Source organism: Mizuhopecten yessoensis, unplaced genomic scaffold (assembly GCF_002113885.1).
Source record: "Mizuhopecten yessoensis strain PY_sf001 unplaced genomic scaffold, ASM211388v2 scaffold6719, whole genome shotgun sequence".
Lineage (NCBI taxonomy): Eukaryota > Metazoa > Mollusca > Bivalvia > Pectinida > Pectinidae > Mizuhopecten > Mizuhopecten yessoensis.
In genome coordinates this window covers 357,897-381,672 of record NW_018406690.1, presented here as the reverse complement: position 1 = coordinate 381,672, position 23,776 = coordinate 357,897, and the positions used below count along the sequence as shown (strand labels likewise).

Genomic DNA, 23,776 nt, shown 5'->3' with positions numbered 1-23,776 from the left:
CAAGCAACAGAAATTCATTAGCTGTATCTAATGCCACTCATTAACAAAAATGATTATAACACCATTACGATAAATAATGTGTTATCAACTCATATTCTTGCCTGAATGTCCTCGTGAGCGGTGGCCGAGAAAGATGCTAGATTTTTTTTAATTCTTTTTTTTATAAAATTCAAATAAATATTACATTTATTAAAATTAAAATTAATTGTATATTTCAATTAAACACAAAATTTATATCACATTTCCTGTCAGGGTGACTCTACCTTTTAATGACATGCAAATGTCATCATTGGAAAAAGATTGTCCAATGCAGAAACATATTTCATTAATAGTTGAAAATGTTCTGAATGCCAGCATACATTGTATATAAATATATGAAAATAAATAATATGATATTGACTAGATTGAATTCTGATGGGACACCGTCTGATTGAGATGTCGGACAACCACAGCTTAGTTCATGGTTCCAAACAGCTTGATGGCACCTTCATGTAATCTGGAAAGAAACGAAGATGCATATTAGAATGAAAACGTCAGTTTTTTCAGTAGAATTCGGTAACACATCCTATTAACGTATTTGATATGTGCTAAATCTGAAAATTGAAGTTACCAAGCCGAAATTTTAAGTTTATGGTCAAACTGACAAAACGAAATGGCGACCATAATTTTCATATTCTTCTTATAGTAAAGGATTATTGTTGAGCATATTGTGATAAATGTCGCTGGTTTCTCGTTGGAAACAAATTCAAAGTTGTGATTTGACTGTATTGCATTGCTTAACTTATTTTAAAATGCATTGTATAACAATATTCCGTTTAAATTGCCAGTGTATGTTAAAACAAGATGGCTGCCAAAGAGTTCACTAAGTTCACAATGTGACCTAGACTATATAGATAGTGCAACAAACGACTGCAGTCATAAACGAATGACTAAATTTTCCTTTAGAATTTCTCGTTATCATTTTTTTTCCAATTAGAGAATGATATAATTGAATAAAAAGTCATGATAACGTTTCTTCCTATCGCTGATACGAAGAAGTAGCAAAAACATAGGGTAATTCCTGAGGATAGCAAAGGTCGAAAGATTCTTACCTGACATCAAATGACTGTGACGTCAACAGTGTGTGTTCCCCATCATGGTTGATATAGTGTTTACGTGTTGATCCGTGAGAACGCTGTAGACAAACCTTGAACCCTGACCCTTGTATGGTCTTCACAAAGTCGTAATCAAACTGTAAAAAAAAGCGCTGATATGTTATCAAATATTTTATAAAGCTCATCGCCGTTCAAATAGTGAAGTATAACGTAGTGAAGCTGTTATCAAGTTTGTATCAAAATAGGTCGTAAAGGACCATTTATAGTGTAAAACACAAATATGTAAACTCGCAAATATAAATAAACACTTACACATCCAGTTTGACGACTGTTGACTTTGAGAAGATGTCGGAGGTGGTCTACAAAGCTACACTTATGAACAGCATGCAGTGACAGAGAGCTGTCCCAAAAGGTAGGCTTCATCTTCCGCGGGCCGTTAACGAGTGTTGGTACCCACATGTCCAGACTGTACATTGGACCGGAGAGACGACCTATGCGGACACACATTGGATTATAAACACGTTTCATCATAAACATGTTCGTTGATTACAAGACAAAAATTTAGAAATCGTTTCCGAGATAGATCTACTTGTAGTGCACTCAATATGATCTAATTACTATCTTTGCTACTTACACAGGAACAGATGTTAATAAAGACTTAGATGAGGGAGGTGTTAACCTTCTCTTCTTCTGACTTTGTTTATTTGTAATAGATACATAGTTGATATTTTGTTGACGCATATCGTTATATACACAATAACAACTACAACATAATTTAAAGAAATTCGTTCGGTTATGTATATTAATATATTGGTAATATTTATGCTACTCACTGTTCGGCCCGATTGTGTCCTCTATCACTGAAGTTGTTGCACCCTGCCGTGAGGTAACCTCTAGATCAATTGTCCTGCGTTGGAAGAATGCCTTGAGGGGAGCTACTGTCGGTAATAAACATGACAAAACTAGTTCGGGAAAACTTAACATGATGGCAATTTCTATCTACATTTCATTGCTAATATTTTTCTTTACATTTAGAGCGTTGGGAGGAATCTTCCACCTTAAAACAGTTTCGAAGAATTTGTTTAACTGAGATAGATAAATAAATAAATAAACATCCACATACCAGAGTGTCTTGTCGGTCCAAGCCATCTCATCTTCTCGCAATCTCTCACCATTTCACCACACAGTCCGAATCCAAGAACAAGACCGGCGAACACTGTCAGCTTCCGGTTCTCGTATAGCCCCGCCACATTGGATCGAGACGTTTTCCCTTGAAAATTCAAACGAGGAAATCATGACCATATGCCTACCTTAAGAAAATACACTCCACTAAATAAAAAAAAACCCGAAGAAACCATAATTGTATGAATATTTGAACAATGATAACGGCTTCCAAATGTCAAGTTTATATGCAAAACATAACCATTATTAAAGTTGTATAGAAATGTATAGGTAGTCTTCACCTTTGATAATGTGTAGAACAGCTGTTTCGATGTCTTTGTTGCCATGGAGAAACTCAACAAGCACGTTTCCTGTTCCTGCAGGAATAATGCCAACTGGAATGTCACTCATTGTGGGTGTGGCCGTATCCAACTCTATCTCGCTGTTTTGATGTTGTTTTCGGAGTAAGGCGTCCATACATTCACTGTAGAGCCCATCACCCCCTACTGTCACAATGCTACAAATTATACAATTACTTCAGTTTTTAAATTTGTATAAAGATGTGAACTAAAATAAATAAAACGAAATATAACTAAATTAATAAAATGAATAAAATTACCTACACAGTTCAAACGCCTCTGATTACAACACGTCGTTGTATATGAATTATAAACCTCCAGTATGTTTACGTTTTAAAGATAGTTCTTTACTTGTATGTAAAATATACAAAACAGCTTACCCGTCTATTGACGAAAGATCATATTTCTCCAATACAGACGAAATATGGCGGCGCCGTTTGGTGACTGAAATTCAAAGAAGCTAGACATTATTTTGTTTATCACCATAAAATGCTAAACGAGAATATCAAAACACACATTTAATGCTTTAAATTGATGACATAAGGAGATAAACATCAAGCGAACTTTCTAAATACACAAATACTTTTACTTAAAAACGTGTCAAATATCCAGAGCGTTAATACTGCATGATAAACAAATATATGTCGATAGGCTGAATTCCGGAGGTTCTGACATTTCATGTAATTTTGCATTTTAAATATGATATAACCTTGAACATAAATGTAATGTTATTAATGTGAATATGTCACTCACCAACAACATCCACATCAATACCGCAAATTCGAAACAGCGGCGATAGCTGTTTCCGGTAGACGGTCGTGCCCTTCTTCCTTCCGCTGATGGGATTGATGAATACAAGGAGACGCCTAGGTTTCGATGAACCTATTTAAATGCAAATTGGAAGTTATAGCGACGGACATGCTATATAGGATACTGACTTTTAATTAAATGCTTGGATGTTTTACAGGACAAACCAATATATAATTTTGGTCATTACTATTATTGAATGTGGTTGAGAGAAGCAGATGTTTGTTGAGCTAACTACTTCCCACGACAGTAGCCCAATAACAATAATTCATACAATAGTCTAAAAAAAAACTGTCACTAGAAACTCTGGTCAACCAGTGATTGGCTATACAATAATTACACAAGACTGATATTTAGAGGATCTGGCATAAGTTTCCCTTCATGTTAGATTTATGATACACGTTTTGGATTTTTTCATGTTTGCAATCCTCTTGCAATTGGATGTATACTTACATTGTATGACCTTTTGAGAGATATAACAAATGGATTTGGGCTTATAAAGGTTGGAGTTGTTAAAAAGGTAAGCAAACATGTGTTTTTAGATTCATAATACTAACTTTTAAAGAGGGTTACTTTGTTTCTCAAGAGTGAATTATAAATTATTCATACTTCAATCTTAAACGAAATAACAAATGTGTAAGATGAATGCAGTCATAGTACATTTTCTTCATGGGAGTGACGAATATGTAAATGGGTTCATGACACTGACAACTTTACATTTAAAACAAAACAAAACAAAGATTAAAAGTAATAACAAAACATGTTTTAAATATCACATGCGCCCTTGTATTGCAACTATAACCCCGTTTATTCGAATACAAGAAGGTCGCAAAAAAAGAAACTTGAATACTACAATAATGACGATAAACGGTTTTGTCAATGTACGCCTGCAATTTTCAATGATTTTTTTCTTCTATTCCACCTAGCTGCGATGTTTTTATATCGTTTAACTCATTATTTTGATAAAAAAAGACTTTGAGCACTTTGACTATATGACGTCAAATTCAGGAGTAATGAACGTAGATGCCCCCTACAGGAATTTGAGAACATTAGATTAACCAAACCGAAAGTGTGGCAAGTACGTATGCGTATCAGTCTTTAGAGATACGAGTTTGGCACAGATTTGATATCAATCTTCATTAGTTATATTAAATTCTAGACGTTTTTGTTTCCTCTTTTACTCACTATTTATTCCTTTAAATCACTGATGTTAATGTAATCTAATATTCGACTACAATCTTTATGATATAATACATACCGTTAATAATGAGGTTTATTTTTGTCAGAAAGGACACAGCCTCAGAATGGCCCATCGACAACACGACAGAATTCATCCTCATCACTCTTTGGGGAAAGTGTTCAACATAGAACATTCTGTACGTTATCAAATCTACAACGTCACTTCCGGTTTGTAATGGTTGTACAGCTAGGAGATCATCTGTGCATATTGATGTGACTGAAATGAACAAAATAAACCACATTGTTAAGGTGTTTTTTTCACTTACCTGTCAGAATGTTACACAGGTGTAAAATTCAGTGATAGCTAACATGGGAATAGATAATACAAAAGTAGAGCGATATATTTACCAAATTCATCGGCATACTTATACATTGTAACTCATTTTATCATATGACTTGCACAACATATGATATCAAGTCAAGCATAGACAAATAATACGTCATAGTCGTGCTGATCACGCTGACAGAAGCGTGTTACGCTGTATAGTTTTGAATTAGATCCATAACAAAGTTAGCTGTATAGAAAATATGCATATTTTAAAACATGCCTTTGGTAGGATGACATTTTATCAAATATGGAGATTCTTTGTGAAATATCTTTTTAAAATTTTATTTATTTTATGAATATCAATTGATATCAAAATTGTACTTAACAAAGAGTCAATCCTAAACTACCCTCTCCTACATTCCAGGTTTAATAAAAACATCTGTAAATGAATGTTAAATCTAACCTACCGCGATCTCTTTCAATTCTTGTCATTGCTAAATCAGATTTTAAACATAACAGGGTGTATTCAATTTTCTAAACCAGACTTCAAGGACATGTATAATCACTGAAAACATTTGTTTTGCGTCTGGTGAAATATCCATTGCATAATACTAGCAGACACAATTATTATGTTGACATATAGAATGTCGTATTTAACGTGTGCAAGGTCTAGTGTTCTGATACGTTTAAATGAAAAAAGGAAGACTTATGCATTCAATATTATTTTGCAATAATTGCTGAAATGACACTTCCAATATAGATCTGAATATATTTTCTTTTAAAGCACACGGACAGTAAACCATGACCTATATATGACAATCCATATCGTGACATATTTAAACTACGTAGTGACAAATCGGTCTTTATTGATTGCTTCACCTGTGAACTGATCTCCTTCCAAGGTATACAAATCTGTGAGCGAACATATTTCCAGCCCTATTACTTACTATATATGGGTCACACGATTATATAAGTATATTTGCTTCCATATGAGATGAAGGTCTAATAGTTTTATTTGTTCACCAATAAACTGAAATAGCAGTCTTAGACAGGTGGCTTGTAATACAAAGGGGAAATGCTTAATAAGCGGACCTTGTGTAGTCAGGAGATCTCCAAGGCAGAAGTAGATACATATATTTATTTTTGTATCAAATACTAGACATAATATTTCCTCACATGACCTGTTAATTAACTTCACGTCTTCAAAAGAACAGTGACGTCACCTTGCGTCCTCTCAGGACAAGTAAAATCACATCATGCCCTCGCATGACTATCAAGGTCCCCTCACACCATCACTGGACATATAAGTCCCCTCACTCCAATGCAGGACTAGCAAAGTCCCCTCATGCCCTCACAGGACAAATAACCTCCCTCACGCCCTCACAGGTCTAACAGAGTCCACTCACGCCCTCACAGGTCTAACAGAGTCCACTCACGCCCTCACAGGTCTAACAAAGTCTCCTTACGTCCTTCGAAAGACGTCTCTTCACGCCCTCACAGGACAAAGACGTTCCATCACACCCTTACCCAACTCATGACATTCCCTCGCGCCCTCACAGTATGAAGAAGTCCCCTCACATCTCACACTCACAGATTTATGATGTTCCCTAACGCCCTTACAGGAATACAGAAATAACTTGACGCCCAAGAAGACCAGTAGAATCACCTGACGTCATTGCAAGAAATACAAAAAGCACATTTCGTTATTGCAAGACTAAATAGGTCAACTCACACCAAAACAGTAATAAAGCAATGTGGATGTTCCATTTGTCTACATGTGTGGTCATATTAGCATCGCTATTCTATAATCCGTGAAATTAAAGAAAATTAAAATAAAGAGTTTGATTGGCTTACGATAAGTTTATTTGTCCAAACCTGTCTCGCTCAAAGAACGAAAACCAATGTAATGGTCTAACGATGCATGTATGCATGTTATCAACTCAAAGCTTTTTAGATTTTATAAACACGAATGTTTCCTTTAACTTTAGAATATCTTTTTTCAAATAGAAAGCCTGGTTTGCTTGTATTTGTTAATGGCCCCGATGTATACTCTGTTTACATTCAATAGCCATTATTCGTACACTTGTATCAACACTAACGGTCTAGCCAGGAAATAGTTATGGTCGAAACGGTTATTGTTATATAGAATAGCGTGTAATTGACAAGTTTGTTCCGAACTGCAAACATTTGCACAATACATTAGCAAAATTTAAATATAAACGAGCAGACATTACCCATGGGAATAGTACAACATTCACTAGAAACTATCTTTGTTTCCATTTTTGTAACTTTCTCAATAGAAAGTTTACTCTGTATAAGAGTGATTTTGCTGTTAATTAAAAGCTTTTTTTTTTAAACATATATGAAACACAAGTCATATCAAATAAAAATTTGAAAAACAAAATGTAGCAACTTTTCTTTTCTGTAAATTGACCGGCGATAAATACTGTTTGAATTCAACACAACGTGCTGTGGGACTGTAATTCTATACAGAGGCTTCACGACTGGTGATATTATGACTTACCTTCAGAGTTTTTTGTCTGCGAGACACGGGCCCACATTAAAACTGTCTCTGTCAGTGTAACATCCACGAGAACAGATTTTTGGTTTTGTCTTCCTGATAAATTCATCCTGTAAGTGACTTTATCCATATTTCTTTCCAAACTGTTCGGAAACATTCCAGATACTGGTTTCCACTGTAAGCATATATTCCCCCACCATACAAGTTTAATGCCTTGATTTACAGTGAAATAATCTCTATCCTGCTTTTTCTGCGTAACAATAGTGTATGCAATGTTCTATACGAAAAAGTGCTACTACGCTAGCTGGTTGCCTTATGCTCGACACGGTGCCAAGCTGATACCGTAATAACGTGTTCACTGTATGTAAACAATCCACCCTGTCCTATCGCTGTCTGCTGTATACCTATACCCGTCTTCTCAGCCGTTTATATATACACACAGGCTAGCGAGGAGTTCCTGTTTCGTGCATACCACCAGGTGAAATCATCAGTTATCTGAGGTCAGAATCAGGTACAGAAACAGAGCACGTAAGACAGACAGGCGTCACGCACACTAAGTAGACTAGCGATTATGTTTATTAATAATTTAAGGAAATATCGGTGTCCGGACGATTGACCAGAAACACGCGTTGGTTACGCACTAAGATAATGCTATCTGTGACCAGTGATGGTATTATCCAAATTGGTCTTTACCTGTAAATGAAAATATATAATACCGCTTTATTGTTATTTTTATGCATGCAAATATTCATGGGTATGTGATGCAGGATGCTATTTAGTCAATCCTTACAAAAGGTTAAGTTGTCAGGCTGTAATACTCTGCTTAAATGAAATGACACTCGAAAACTCTCTCGAAACATTGGATTCATGTGAGGCCATGCTATCGTGAATTCACTAAATATTTATGATGTTAGAATATCCACAATCTCTGTTCGACTGAAGTCATACTAAACTGCCGTTTAATAGACAGTAGAAATAATGACACGAAAGTAAAACCAAAACCCGTTTTAAGCTCCTTTTGAAGATGGCACACCCTCGTTACAAGCAATGGTTCATATATCTAATCAACAGGGCTCTTCTTTCGCGTCATCTGTCTGTGAACGTTAGAATAGATAAATGGCATATATGGTACCATTAGACATTTGCAAGATTTCTTTTGTTATTATCAACGATACGTGTCTGTATTGTTGTGTGTTACTCCTATCAATTGAAATTAGACCTCACAAAAGGTACAGAGATTCTTTTTTTCTTTTCTTTTTTTTTGTAATGGTTTTATTTTTCCAAGTTTTTCATTACATATACATTAACAGGACATTCACGCATTATCACATATACACACACGGACATGGATTTAGCATTATCAGAGGTACAGAGATTCTTTACATTGAGCAATAGAAAGGCAATGAATGAAATGACCCTTTAAATTGAAGAGCATACTATTTAAAAACGTTTTAATATCCTTTTTTTATGTTCCCCTAGTATTTGTGATAAATTTATGCAAAACGATAGTTTAATGTACGCTTAAGAATAGATATTTACAAGAATGAAAATGCATTTATGGTTGCAGTCATTACAATACATATGTATATTTTGCCGATGCATAATGCCTATCTAATATTTTTTTTTTTTTTAAATACGGACAGATAAAATAAAAACTGTTTGAATGGAAATAATAAGTAATTCATGGTGGGTTTTTTCATTTTAAGGTTTTGCAAGTGTCAATCGATATAGAACCAGCAGTGCTTGGCGAGGACATTGCAATGCCATACATTGTATTTACTAGGGCATTGTGTAACAAACATTCCTAAGCTTATGACAATAATCATTCAGCAACGAATTTCTTTAGCTTAACAAGTACAAAGCCATTTTATGTAATACCAAATATGTATTTTCGTTGTTAAAGTCTGCATTTGAAAATGGAAGAGCAAGTTTGCGGGTATATTGTAAATAGTTGAATATACATGATATTGACAGTTTTCCCAAATATGGACATACATATTTGTCATTTGCATTAATTTGCACTCCGTCAGTTTGAACGGGCTCGTTGAAGATAACGCCTGACTTTTTTCACGCCGAAACATGTAAGGGAACAAAACAATAATGTTTCTGGATTTCAATGCCTCCTCATACACTAGGCAAAAAGCATGGACCTGTTGACAGCAGCAAATGACGTCACCAAATATGCTGTATGACAAAAGCAATTAATCAAATTCCTTTCTACTTAAGACGTGAATATTAATATCATTTTTTTTGTATTTTGCATTTAATCTGATTTAGAAATATGTCGTTCTAGTTGTTTTATACCTTTAAAGGAAGGCTGTTGTTGTAACGATGAATGGAAGTGTTCAGTAGCTTGGCACCTCGTTTAACAAGGTGATATATGTATGTTTTAGTAATGCTGTCTCATAAGAAGGGAATTCATACCGGTCTTTATGGCTGATAGTGTCAGCTTCCACGAAGGGAGTCTGGTATCGAGTTACATTCATTAAACCAATCTTTATGTTGGACACAACCCAGGTGACAGGTACACCATGTCACACGGAAAATTATCTCCCTTGTATTTTCTTCTGTAAGGTGGAGTCGGACTTCAAATCGGAAGGACATACCTACAGAGGCCATGTGACGTTCGCTTTGAAGAAGATCTAGCATAATTGCCAAAGAAGGTGGTGGATGATTAAGAAACATTTTTGTATCATTAATATGACCAATGACTCGGATGATTGGATCAGTATATAGGATTGTTACAGTCATCGTGTGAGGCTATTTTCTAGGACAGGAAATGACTGGAGCTAGACTTTTAAAACAGAGATCCAAATAACTGTGTTGGATTGTGATACATTGCAGATGACATATGCTTCAAACTTTTGAACATCAGAAGATAATACGTTTGTATGTATGAAACATTGGGTTATTATTTTTAAACTTTCTTTCGTGTTTTTAATCCATATTTCATTGCGTTTGTTCATTTCACGTTTATGAAACCAAATGATTTCATGAATTAGCAAGAAAAACCCCGACCTTAACTGCATATCAAATACGTTTTACACAACGAGTTGGTTGTATGCGACGATTTAGGCCAGTCTTATTTCATTAAAAACAGTACGTTTACAAGAATCAATATAAATCAACCAACGACGCAAAAAAATATAACTTGTAAACATACGTCTACTCATAGGCAAAAACTATCGTTCTAGGTATCAATATATTTGCATAAAGGATTAAAATTAACTCAATTCTTGCTTAAATATTTTCTACTACAAAATACTATTATTGTTACGAGCATTGAAATCAATTTTATCAGTAAAACTGATATATATAAAAAAAGATATATTATTGTACAACAATTATGAAGTAAATGTTCTCAACTTCTGTTAATGAAATATTGTTGGCCTGGATGGAAGCGCGCCGGAGTCTTTACATAAATTAAGTTCTACCTACCAGGTGAAAAATCCACTGGGTCGGTCAGGTTACCCTTACCTTTTCATGTTCATTAGAGGAATCGAACCCGGACCGTCTTGGTGAAAGGCGAGGACGTTATCCAGTGCTCCTTCCGACCAACTGAATAAGATATCAGTGCCTTTTCGAAAATGTGATATCAAATGAATTCGAATAAAATATATGCTGTCCCAACTAGTTGAGGATAAATATCGATCGTTATGAGAAAATTTAATCAAAAACAAAAGAAAAAAAGGCAAAATTAAGGTGTGTATGTCTACCAAGCATGAGCATTATATAAAAGAAATTTTCAAAAACAATCCCGATTTCTTACTTGCATTCCATTTAAATAATGATTTTAATATATGCAACAAACTTGGAGTATGGAGTATTGTTTTTTGTTTTGTATCTGTAATAATTTCTTTTTATTAATGAATAGCTAGCAGGTGCACGTTTAACAAATATTTCAAAACATTTTTGATTTTTCTTTTCTTTCCAAAATACAATGTTGTTGGTCCTGTGTCTCATTATTGTCGCCACATCAAAGATGAACAGAAAAAATACATCGTCAGTGTAAAAACACCAGAACAAATATATTTTAACGTCACAATAGGACAAAATATACCATAGTATAAACAATACTTAAAACCAAGCCCACACTGTTTAAATATGCTTTTGTGTTAATTCATCTTGACTAAATATACATAAGTATCAACACCATTTAAAAATATACCAAGAACCCAATTTTTAAACATTCTACTGTGTTAATTTACCAAGATAACATACTTTAGTGTCAACACGCAAGTTCAAAATATACCTTAGTGTCAACACAAAAGTTCAAAATATACCTTAGTGACAACACTCAAGGCTAAGCATACCTTAGTGTCAACATTCAAGGCTAAACATACCTTAGCGTCAACACCTAAGGCTAAACATACCATAGTGTCAACACTCAAAGCTAAACATACATTAGTGTCAACACACAAGTTCAAAATGTACCATAGTGTCAACACTCAAGTTCAAAATATACCTTAGTGTCAACACATAAGTGCAAAACATACCTTAGTGTCAACACTCAAGGGCAAAAGATATCATAGTGTCAACACTCAAGAGCAAAAGATACCATAGTGTCAACACACAGGGAAAAATGAACCAGTGTGAAAAAATTAACAATTTAATATAATACAGCGTCAACAAAATAGAAAAAACAATAGAGTATAAACACAATTACAAAATATATTGATATTAATGATTAAGAACAAGTTTTTCCACAGTGTCGACACAGGCAAAAAGTATATCATAGTGTCAACACACAAGGACAAAATATGCCAGTGCCAAGCACACAATGTCTAATCTTTAGGATTTGACAAACAAAATATACCATAGTGTCAATACAATGTGCAAATGAACCAACGTTAATACATAAGAACTAAATATACTACAGTGTCAACACACAATGATAAATAGACAATAATGTTAATGATTACGGTCAAAAGAATTCAGTGTCGAAGGTGAACGTAACATACACACACACACACATTGATTGCACCTTAAGTTATTGGTTACAGATACAGTAGCCAAAAATGCATTACACTGTATCATACAATTGGTCCTTCTAGGACTCATCGGTGGTGCTAGAGGCCAAAAGGTTAGAAACTCAAATTGTCTAAACCACTGTAAAAAGAGAGGGACAGGTGCGTGAAACTCCTTAATCATGGTTTTAAATAATTTAGGAGAGTACTGGTTCAAATAAACAATATATAAGGTGACTAATTCGAACCATGCAACTACTACAAAGATAAGTCTTCAAGGCTCAGCACACTTTGGGTACTAAATATTCCACCAGCAGAGTCTACCACCTTCTATTTTGAAAGATGAACGTAGAAAAATGGGCCAAACAAGGAAATAATTACGTTGTCAAATTGATATGAAAGCAACATAAAATGAGGAGATACCAAAACAAAAGAAGACAGCGTAATCCCCTTAAAACATAGTCGAACCAGCTGCGTTGGAATTATTTTCTGCAACACATTTGACAGCAACTATGATGGCTGTCGTCAAATCAAGGAAAGTCTGTAGGTAGCAAGCGTTATACAAAGTGGAAACACTGAAATATTATTGCTGAAAAGCAGGTCATCAAGACAACCGTGAAGAACTTTTTCAGTTCGCAGATTAACACGAAATTTCACATTAATCCACCATAAACTACTTGGAATATTAATTATGAGATGATAGCATGTCATGTCTTACAAACACTTTAATACGTCAACTACGTAAAGAATTACGAGTTTGCGTCAAAAGCGTCTCTCCCATGCCGAGAGTTTATATAAATCACTCAAAACAGCACGTAATATCAGCTTGATTACTGCATTACAGCTACATGTATTAGAAACTTGTGCCGGGAAAATTGATGTTCTGTGTATTCACGTCGTCAAAAAGAGACACAAATTTTACAACCTGGACGAGAATCCATGTATTATCAATGTCGGAGCAATCGATTTAATTTAGGGATCACGATCAGAGATAATATCTTGACTGGCACATACAGACTCATTTAACGCGTATACGATAATGCACCGTTCAAGATTATAGGTAAATACTCAAGAGCCTGGGCATTACATGTTGTAGTGAACTTTGACCTTGATTTATCAATCCCAGAACGACTTCAGTCTGATCTTCACCGTTTGAAATGGACACTCGATGGCTTTCATGGGTAATAACACATAGGGATTCAACTATCAAACCACTGAAGTTATTGTCGAAATTGCATAATGGGTAGATATGGTTAGTAGCTTGTGTATTAAGGGTTTAACTTTTAATTCAAAGTCGCACAAATAAACAATATAATTACATATGGACGTTTGATGTTTACATACTTTATAACCTATGTCAAGCGGTTATAATTTAATATAACATGTTTCTCGCTGACGTTCCTATAGACTGTTATTTACCATGCCCGATACGCCTATCAGCATACAGATTTTATCTTAATATTTATGGCTTACATGGTGTCACATGTAAATGTGCGACACTTTCTACCTTTTCTGAGCATCAGATCTTACATCTGTAATTTGCCCTGGTTAATGAAATCCCACCTTCGATTTATTGTGTCCTAAAGTTTTTGTATTGCCTATTTATTTAGAATTTTGGCTTTGATTTTATACCATTTGATTCTTCTTTAGTTTTACTATAGCTATTTAAGCTACAAGATCAATCAAATGAATAAACATTTTAATTAATTACTTTCAAATATAAACAACCAAGAGTTAAATTGATACAAGAAAAAAGTGTTGCGTTTCTTTACTTACGTTTAAAACGAAATATTGTTTTGAGACAGATATTTATACATACACTGTATATATAACTTAAACGTAGTTGAGAAATAAGTATGAAATGCTCAATTGAAAGCCAAACCGACAAAAAAGTATGAAAACAAAATCGGAAAATGAAAAATTCCGGAAGGGCAAGAGAGTCCTGCAACACCTGTTGTACCTGTCATAACACATTCCAAAATATTTAGTAAATATCTTGAGCACCGTTAAAACATTTCATTGAATAGGATTTTTTTTTTATTTACGAAAAGGTAAGTACCTAATGCTTTGTCATATAAACCAGTAATTAGGATGCAATTATCCCTATCCTACATTGTCAATTTCTGATAATAAGAATATATTATTCCGTACTAAGTGAATTTTGAATCAATTATTAAATGTAACAATCGAGTGGAAATGTTCAACCGTCTCTGTTGGCTATTATGATGTTCAAAGATCTCCATACGTTTAATATACATATATATCAAAACAAAGTACGGCTCTGAACTAAAGTCATGACGTCAAATTTGAAGGTATCATTTTCTCCGAGTGGTACAATAAACCTTCTTCTACTTTATATTGCCCATGACGTCACGACAGTTTACGCACGGCTATCTAGTGTAAATATATATATGCTTTACATGTAATGTTTTGTAAACAATGCAGACCCTTACCTCCCCACAAAACAACCCTGACAATCTCTGTAGGTTAAACAAACACACATTCGCTATCTGGTATGATAGGAATTTTATTTGTTGATGTTATCGTACTTTCGGGATTTTAAGTTGATGATTCTATCGTCATTGCATGCTGATCTTTTGTTATGCTCCTGATACTGACTGATCAGGTAAATACATTGATCAATGTGGTGTTGATATTGGCGAAAAACAAAGTATGGGATTGTCGAACCTTACCTTAATTATGAAATCGTTATGCTTTACTATTAGTGAAAATAGAAATATACACAATTTCTTCGTCAAATAATATTTACTTTTTGCATTACTAAGTGAAGTTATAAAAGAGGATAATATGAGGAAATCTTATTGTTAAAGGCCCGTGACTGAGAGAAGTGAAATTGAAAAAAAAGGGATAATATGAAATCCGATTGTTTATCATTTGACTGAAGAGAAATTTAAAACAGGAAGGATTACAAACAGATATCCCCTGCCCTTTTCTATAGACGGCCGCGAACAGCGGTAATATTAACTATCTACAACACAAAATGACCCGGCTAGTGTTAAGGATCTTGGATAAGACCATAGACCGCTTGTCATGTTTTTTTTCAATCTGATGAAGTATACTTATGTGTGAATGTATGATCATGATTCTATATGAACTTTACTATCCCAAGACTGAACTTGAATGTTCAGTTGCTCTATGATCTATAGATATTTTCTGAAAGATATCTCGGTCCTGAAGTAAATGTTTTGACCGTCATTAAATGCTAATATTTGTACCCGTTTACGTTATCAAATCGATACCATATTTGTCTTGATGCACGAAAACAACAAGTCAGCTTTAAGGTGTTGTGTTTGAGCTCCCGTTCAGGCAATGTGAAGTAGTTCTTGAGTGCCCTCTGTTTCCTACCTGTGATTTGTGCCCTTCCCTTACCTGTGGCCCGTAGCCTCCCTTCTACGGTATACCAGACATACCCAGTGGTACAACCAGCGGTAAAGAACTGTTATCCTAGCACAAAACTTAATCAATATCTACTACTTCTCCTTTCTCAAAATTTTGATACAAATATTGAACTAATTTGTTTTAGCTATATTGGCAATACTGCAGCCTTGCACATTCATTACAAAGGAATGGCTATTAGCCAGGTCCGATATGTTACTTTGTAGTTAAACTAACAAATGGAACCCAAACCCTAGTTTATCCGACAAGTGCCGTTTCATAGCCAGTACAATACCTTTATCAATGTTTTGATTTCTTGGTATCTAATATTTGAATGTTTAAGATAAAGAATCGACCACATATATTTATTTACAAATTTTGCGGTTAGATACAAAGAGAAGGATGCAGATTCACATACCGTTAACTTAGGTAGAAGTGGCCATGCAGACAAACTGGAGACCAAACTGAAGACTCGGTCTTTGTGGTATCTTCAACTTCACAAGCAGGATTTTACAACCTCTGTCACACCAAATAATAACTCTAATCATCCTGGCTCCCATAGAAGATTCTTTGTATATGACGTATGCCTTTCCTGCTAAATTTGCATGATACTGTAAACACACATGCACGCGCCCTACTTTCGCTTGTACTGTCCTTGTGGCTATACTATGCCTTTTCTGTCACTCTTTTTACTTGGATGTTTGTTCACTTTTTTCAGTTGCACTGTTTCTTCTCTTTATTGCAAACATCATGCTGTCATTGTCAAATTCAGCTTTTTCTTTTGTGACTTTTGCCAGAATAGGGGAATGGATTCTGTTTTCCTCACAAGCGATGCCTCGATATTTGTCTGTTTTCAAATATAATTTTCAATCATATTTTGGAACATTACCACTCTTTACACTACCATGTCTCATACATAAGAGCAGGCAAACCGTCGTTATTATGACTTAATAGCCTTTTTTCCCAAGAAAATGCGAACAACTATATGAAAGTATTAATGTTAACTATCAGGAGCACATAAACACGACAAATGCCAATATGAAAAATACTGAGAATGAAATCATTAGAATTATTGAACTCATAGTTTATGTTTGATGTTGTGTCGTTGTCATAGCAACAGTTCTTGCTTTGTGGACGTTCCATTTTTAATTTGACGTACATTTACATGACGGTTGTTTTCTCGATGAAGTGATTCTCCTTGTATTTTCTTATTGGTTTCATCGTAGATTTTTCTTTTGCTGATATTTTGTCCTAATTTTATCGATTTTGAGCCCGAATTGAGGTTTAGTTGATTCTTACTCTCTTGTTTTTTCCTAGAGTATAAATGATGCGTTATATATTTTCCGATGTAGATATAGATGCATTTTGTCCTTTGTGTGTTGATGAGTTGTTGTTCATACATTTAATCCGTATTGTTTTTGCAGTTGTTCATATCGTATATCTCACTTCTACTTGAAGCATCATGCAAAAACTTGTTCGTGTTAACAGAGGGTTTTAATACACATTGAGTGTATATTTTTAAAAATCCTTATGTTTACATGACTGAGCATGAAAAGTTATAGAATAACAAAGAGTAGTTATCCAGTTATCTCATTGTCCAAACTTAAACAATGTTCATCTGGCAAAAACACAAACATGTCTTTTCATTCTTCAATATTTTTGTTTGTCTTTTACGTCATATTAACATAGCTATGGTCATTTAAGGACGTGCCAGGTTTTGGTGGTGGAGGAGAGACGGAGTTCCCGGAAAAAAACACCGACCTACGGCAAGTGCCTGGCGACTGCCCCACGTAGGCCCCGAACCCGCGACTAAGTGGTGGGGTGCTAGTGGTAGCAGAATATCCAACGCCTTTTTTTTTTTTTTTTCTTTTAAAATGAACTTTTATTAGTCCCAGCAAATAGGACCTCCGGGGTTGGGGCCCCGTCGGTTCCTCACAGTTCACATAAAACACATATTTAAACACTCAAAAATCACAGAAGTACATTTCTACATGAAATAAGCATGGTTATAAGAGGTATGTCATCGCATTTACAAATTAGTTGAAAAACGACAACTTAATCATAATGATAATGCATAAGATAGGATATTTTCAGTGCCTGAAGATAAATCTACAGCCCTCAATAATTTATTGTCAGCAACAAAATATTTCTTGAATAGAACACATTTCTTCTTCATGAGGTAGTAGTGTTTGATATAATCAAAATATTTACGAAATGTTAACATAAAAAAGTTCTTTATATTCACTTTTGTCATTTTATGTACCACCAGATTACGCCTTTTAAGAACGCCTTAACCTCGTGACTACCTCGGCTAATACACAGATGGTCACTTGGGTTGTATCATAGCTTGCCATAGTAATGAAACTTGTATAGGTCAGAAACCATGGTTAATAGTATTTGTCACCATGATGATGCAATATTTTCACAACATTATCGTGATTACGTGTAAGTGCCTCTTCGGTACGAATGCAGTGATAGGGCATGAGTAAGTAGTGAAATAGACTACTAGTGTCATTGAATCCATAGGTGATGGTATGACATAGATATCATTTTACTTTTAGATTTCAACATAATTTGTGAAAATATGTGAAAAAACTAAAACTATCAGGTAATTAAAATGTTACGCTTCAGTTTGTTTACATGTGCTGTTCTAATGAAAGCCGCTGACAATAGTGAAGAAAAATTACACTTGGCTGTGAATAGAAAAAATAAGGTAAATATTGATGTTGATAAGCGTCAAAGCAAAAGGAAAGACAACATTCACCCCAAAAATATGGTACTTGTATACCTGATTTCTGAAAGTTGTCAAACCAAATCATTTATGCGTGTGTCATGTCAGCAGAAAGGAGAGTTATATTAGTGTAGTCTGTTGTTCAATCAAATAGTATAATCAATAAAAGACGACGAAATTGGAATTGAAAGTCAGTGATTCGGTTGGCTAAAATCATCAACAACATGCGGCACCCGTCATTATACAAATGTAGCCTCCGTGAAATATTGGATATCGTGTCAGTCACCAACTATATACGACACTATGAACATATCCTTGTGACTTGCTATTCTGAGTCGGGGTAGACGCTATAATTCCAATGTAGGAAAACCAGTAAATCTCTGCGACGTAGGATAAACACATCGGCCGGCATAATCCCGATACAAAGAAGTGTTTGGTTGGTGAACTATCGTGGACATTTCATAACCTGGAAAGGCTGGAACATGTATATTACAACTGAAGAGAGGAAAGTTCCCTATCGCAAAATTACTGACTGTGCATTTTATCAATTCGGAGGGCGATTATTTCTGTAGGATAATGTCAATATATAAGCTGAGGAACGGCCGCAAAACAATCCGTTATTTCCAGTCAAGGGAGATAATAAAATGCTTGTTTTGTGCGGAATTCCTTTTTCACTAGAAGGAGAAGGCATTATATCAATATATATGGCTGTTGTAATCCCCCTCCCCCCCNTATAGCGCACATTATACAATTATCAGTATCCTTCACTTTTTGTTCATATGTCAATAACATTCAATTTATAATGATTAGAAAACAAACGTTCGTGTTTACGACACATGTCGTCTTCTATATTTATTATACAGTTTATTACAAACGTCAAACCTACTGTTTCTTTTAGCAACTTTTTTTTCAAAAGAAACGGTGTTGCGGTCTTTTGTGACCTTTTGACCTCATGACCTCCCTCCTTATATGCGATATAATTGCACCTGTAGTTTTTACCTGACAAAATGGTGGCGCCAAACCACAACTCAAAACTGAAACAACATGTATTTTCACATACGGCCATCGGGTATTTAGAAATTGGCGAAGTCAAATGTTATTATTTACAATTTCACTGTCACGGCGTCGTTGAGCAGTGAAAGCTGCTTCCCCCAAAAAGAAGAAAAAAGAATGGCCGTGTGTCTGTCGTTATTTTTAGTTTTTCAGTTCTGTAAACATAGTTATCAATGCGATATTTATCTTAGATAATTACTTTAAAATTGATAATAATCTGGTAAGCTGATGCATAAACTTAACATAGGTGTGACCTCATTAAATTGTTTTATTAACTCATGTTTTTTTATGGCCTTTAAATTAAGGAAAAGTTTACAGACGGTAAAATTTCTCATAACGTTTCCCACATACACATATCTTTTGGATATCTAAAGTCGCAATAGTAATACATATACTACTGCACTCATCTTCTGGTCATACGCTATATATCTCTTTAACGTTAGGAAATATAAGGCATGGTTAATTTTTTAATTTATTCATTAACAACATTCGCCATTATTTGATATACTATAGTAAATCACCCGGTCATCACTACTGATCCATATTGAGGGGCTCGGTATCCAATCAGATATATCACGATATCTATTAGATCTCCATGTGTAGAAGTCGTCTCCCCTGTATTACAAGCCAACTTAACATGACACATTGTATTCAAGTAGCAATGCCGATCTTGTATTTCATAAAATAGTATAAGATATCTGGTATAAAACGTAAATACATAAATAAATGTATGCTGAATGATTAAGCATCAGTTGTGTCACAGAAGGAGACGATTATGTTAATTCATCAACTACCCAATTTTAGGAAGGAATACATGTCGACGTATCTATACGGTTTTCATGGGGAAAATGCACATTAGAAATTAAAAAAAAAAAATGAAATAGTCTCGACAACCTTCTTTACCGTTTGTCCTCTTTCAAGAGAACAATTAAATCTACTTTCTTTTATTTTTGCATTTATTTTCATTGCACGGTATGCAGAATTGATCGTAACCATGTATAATCAGATCAATTTATCGTACTTGTTTTGACGGTATGATATTTTCGTTAGTAGATTTTACAAGAATACATACAGATATTTGCTTTGATGTGACAAAACATAAGAAGGAAAACACCCGCAACTTCTGTTAATTGGTGTCTTTGGGTTTAGTAGTCCCCTACACATACATTTAAATGGGCACAGGTTACCTCTGATATATATCATTGGTTTGTACACATGTACCTGCATGTGTTAAGTGAATTTCACCCCTTTATTTTGATTCTTACAATCCACTAATTGGCGATAATATGCTAGAATCATATTTCTTTTCTTCAAATTTGTAAGGATGTGAAGAGTAAATAATTCATGGTGTTGTTGACAGGTGTCTTTAAATACGATATATAGGATAGTTAATAAACATACTATATATAAATGTAATCCATACTTACCAACCTGAAGAAAATGTTTAGATATTTATATAAATGTATTTGTGCTGTAAGTGTTTTAGGTTTGTCGTACGGTAACAGATGTACAACTTTGATGATGTTCACACTTACTCGTTTCTATGTGGTTACATAGGGTAACATCCTGCTGTCACTATGACACACACTACACTACTTCCCTGTTACTACAGCCTACCCCGGAACAACTGATTCAACATCTCTCCGACAGTCACGACTTCTAGACGCATTCCTGGAAATCGCATTTAATTACAGTTTAGAAATGGTGACAATGAATGTTTTATTGAATTCAACCACACTGGGAAATACTCAAAATTAATTACAAAAATCATAAAAACCTGAGCTAATAAGCTTCCAAGTGACTGATAGAATCACAGAAAAAGAAAAGCACAAACAAATTAACATACGTTTAGTACTTTTACTGTGAATTCTTGATCAAAATTGCACAAGAGATGTATTCACTGGTAACGCTTATTTTCTGCAAAGAACGGAAAAATAAATACAATGTATATATTTTCAACATGATATAGGGGAAGTAACTCTGTCGCCACTGTGCCATGGTGTCAACTATATACCTCAAAATAATAGTCATATTTACCAATTAGTGCTATTAGCAAAAACTGATTACAGGGAAAACAAGCATATCTCCATAGTTTGCTTGTAGTATTTTTTTTAACATTTTTTATGTATAAGTTAATTTCATCAAAAATGATTTTATAAAAAGACTTAAAAAAGGAGTAATTGGGTTTTTCGTGTCTTTCTTGTATGTTAAAGATCGTCATATCGTATTTCAACTTTCAAAAGTTAAAAAACTACACTTGACCTATCATCTACTGACGTCATAGCATTGACGTCATATCCAAATTAAAAAGTAGATTTTAAAGTGTTAAAGTGTTAGTCGTTAATCCTTATGCTCTTGACCCGCTGATGACTCTGAAGTGGCGATGAACCTGGCTGAAATGTTAAGATAGATAACAACTAGTACTTATATGAATAAGATGCACGTGAAACGGGAACTGGTAGTATATTATACTATACGCCACACATGGTGAGTAATAACAACAAATTACATAGGTACCCAATATTCATTAATTATAAGTCACAAAGTCTTAAATTACGCAATAATTGGTATCAATTACGCAATACCACAATGTATGACCAATGTGACCAGCTGTTTCGTTATTGCACTATTTAAGTTACTGTGCGTAGGCAATTTGACCTGAGGAGATATACCAACTAATTAGGGATAATCAATCCAACAGGAATAGCACTAAAGCTTACCTGTATGGTTTATAACACGTTAAAATAGTTGTGGACTTGGAAAATTCATCCAATTCCGCGGTAAATGGGATTAATTAATAGATACGTATTAGACATTCACGAACACCTGTGAACCCTCCTGTTACAGGTGCAGTCACCTTAAAGTAGGGTCGGGATCGATCTAAGGATGTCACCTTTATCTATATATAATTACAGGTACCTATATATAATTACAGGTACCTATACATAATTACAGGTACCTGTATATAGTACCTGTATATGAATGGAAAGTTAAGACAAACCGGTTAGCTAGTGTAGCTTGAAACGTCACTTCAGAAGACATTAAAAATATCGAATAACTCTTATCGAATTTTCATTGAGAAAAATCTTCGGATTATTCGGTTTGTGATTCAACATAGTAATTTAGAGAAATGGGTCAATTACATGCACTACACTAACCCCATTGAATTCATTGTTAAATAAACGGCCTACCTTTAACGGCGTACGTAATAGTGTGTGGATTACATCAATACCATTCTATCTTTGATTTCGTTTACTTTTTCAAGTATATATCTTATTACATCCCTGATGTCTGTTTTGGTAAGAAAACCACTGTTTATGTGAAGAACTAGAGTATACAGGAGTAGTAAACATGATTAACGAAAAGTATATCCTATAAGTAGGAGCTCAGAGTCGACGTCGTGATAAACATGCCTACAGATAAGCAAAGAAGTAAGAGTGAGGACAGTATAGACAATGTAGTGTAGTGGTAGGACGTCGGGCTCGTGACCGAAGGGTTGCGGGTTCGAGTCATGGGACGGCACTGTGTTGTATCTTTGAGCAAGATACTCTAGATCTACTCCGCTTGTTTCAGTCTGCTCAGCTGTAAAACAGTACGTGGTTGGGCAGTACTAGAATTGTTGAATGCTAGCTGTTAGCCCCGAAATGGCAGCTCCGGCTGTATATTCTCCACAGGGAGTTGAGAAAGGTATTGGCTGGTTGCAAAGGCCCTTTAACCACGAATAATAATAATGTGTGAACCGCTTTGAGACATGGGTTGTGATAAAGCGGTATATAAGAACCTCGAATTATTATTATTAATGATAATTGTCCAATTTTAGAAGCAATCTGTCTCTCCATCAAAGACACAAACATTAAGCAATTACATATTTATCAATTATAGACTTTTGTTTAGATGAAGATGTGATTTTATCATTAATCACCCCGGCGCGTAAGCAAATTGTCAAGAGGAAAGCATCGTGGCGTTACAATTGAAGTGACGTCATAAAGTGAATATTAACCTGATGTTTCTAAAAATAGTAAAGAAAACACCGAGTCAATGTCACAATGTTACCGACCTCCACGTGATTATGATTTAACCAGTAGAAAACCAAAAGATGTTGTCATCTAATATCATAAAATATAACACAGAGAAAAAACAATTAACATGAATCAATCACACACGGCAAAATATAAATCAA

At 34.6% G+C, this 23,776-nt stretch overlaps 1 protein-coding gene across 2 annotated transcripts; it reads right to left on the bottom strand.

Moving 5' to 3' along the window:
- Nucleotides 1–251: 251 nt before the first annotated feature.
- LOC110452556 (ceramide kinase-like protein) lies at nucleotides 252–7,856 on the bottom strand. 2 transcript variants are annotated; one of them, XM_021501167.1, is made up of 10 exons: nucleotides 7,453–7,856; nucleotides 4,680–4,877; nucleotides 3,368–3,496; nucleotides 2,995–3,058; nucleotides 2,558–2,772; nucleotides 2,218–2,364; nucleotides 1,928–2,032; nucleotides 1,407–1,585; nucleotides 1,092–1,231; nucleotides 252–496 (listed from the first exon to the last, which is right to left on the bottom strand). In XM_021501167.1, exons 1-10 carry the CDS (start codon nucleotides 7,604–7,606, stop codon nucleotides 454–456), a joined length of 1,374 nt encoding a protein of 457 aa, XP_021356842.1. In that variant the 5' UTR covers nucleotides 7,607–7,856; the 3' UTR covers nucleotides 252–453. The 2 variants fall into 2 exon arrangements, with proteins under 2 accessions (XP_021356842.1, XP_021356843.1); XM_021501168.1 differs by having other exon boundaries at nucleotides 1,928–2,029.
- Between the last annotated feature and the right edge of the window lie 15,920 nt (nucleotides 7,857–23,776).

What these genes read in the sequence shown, in the direction of transcription:
- LOC110452556 (XM_021501167.1), bottom strand. Translation starts at nt 7,606, where the DNA reads ATGTTTCCGAACAGTTTGGAAAGAAATATGGATAAAGTCACTTACAGG. An exon ending in AATAAACCTCATTATTAACG is followed by an intron (nt 3,497 to 4,679) that starts GTATGTATTATA and finishes GCATTTAAATAG; the next exon opens with GTTCATCGAAACCTAGGCGT. An exon ending in TCACAGTCATTTGATGTCAG is followed by an intron (nt 497 to 1,091) that starts GTAAGAATCTTT and finishes GTTTCTTTCCAG; the next exon opens with ATTACATGAAGGTGCCATCA.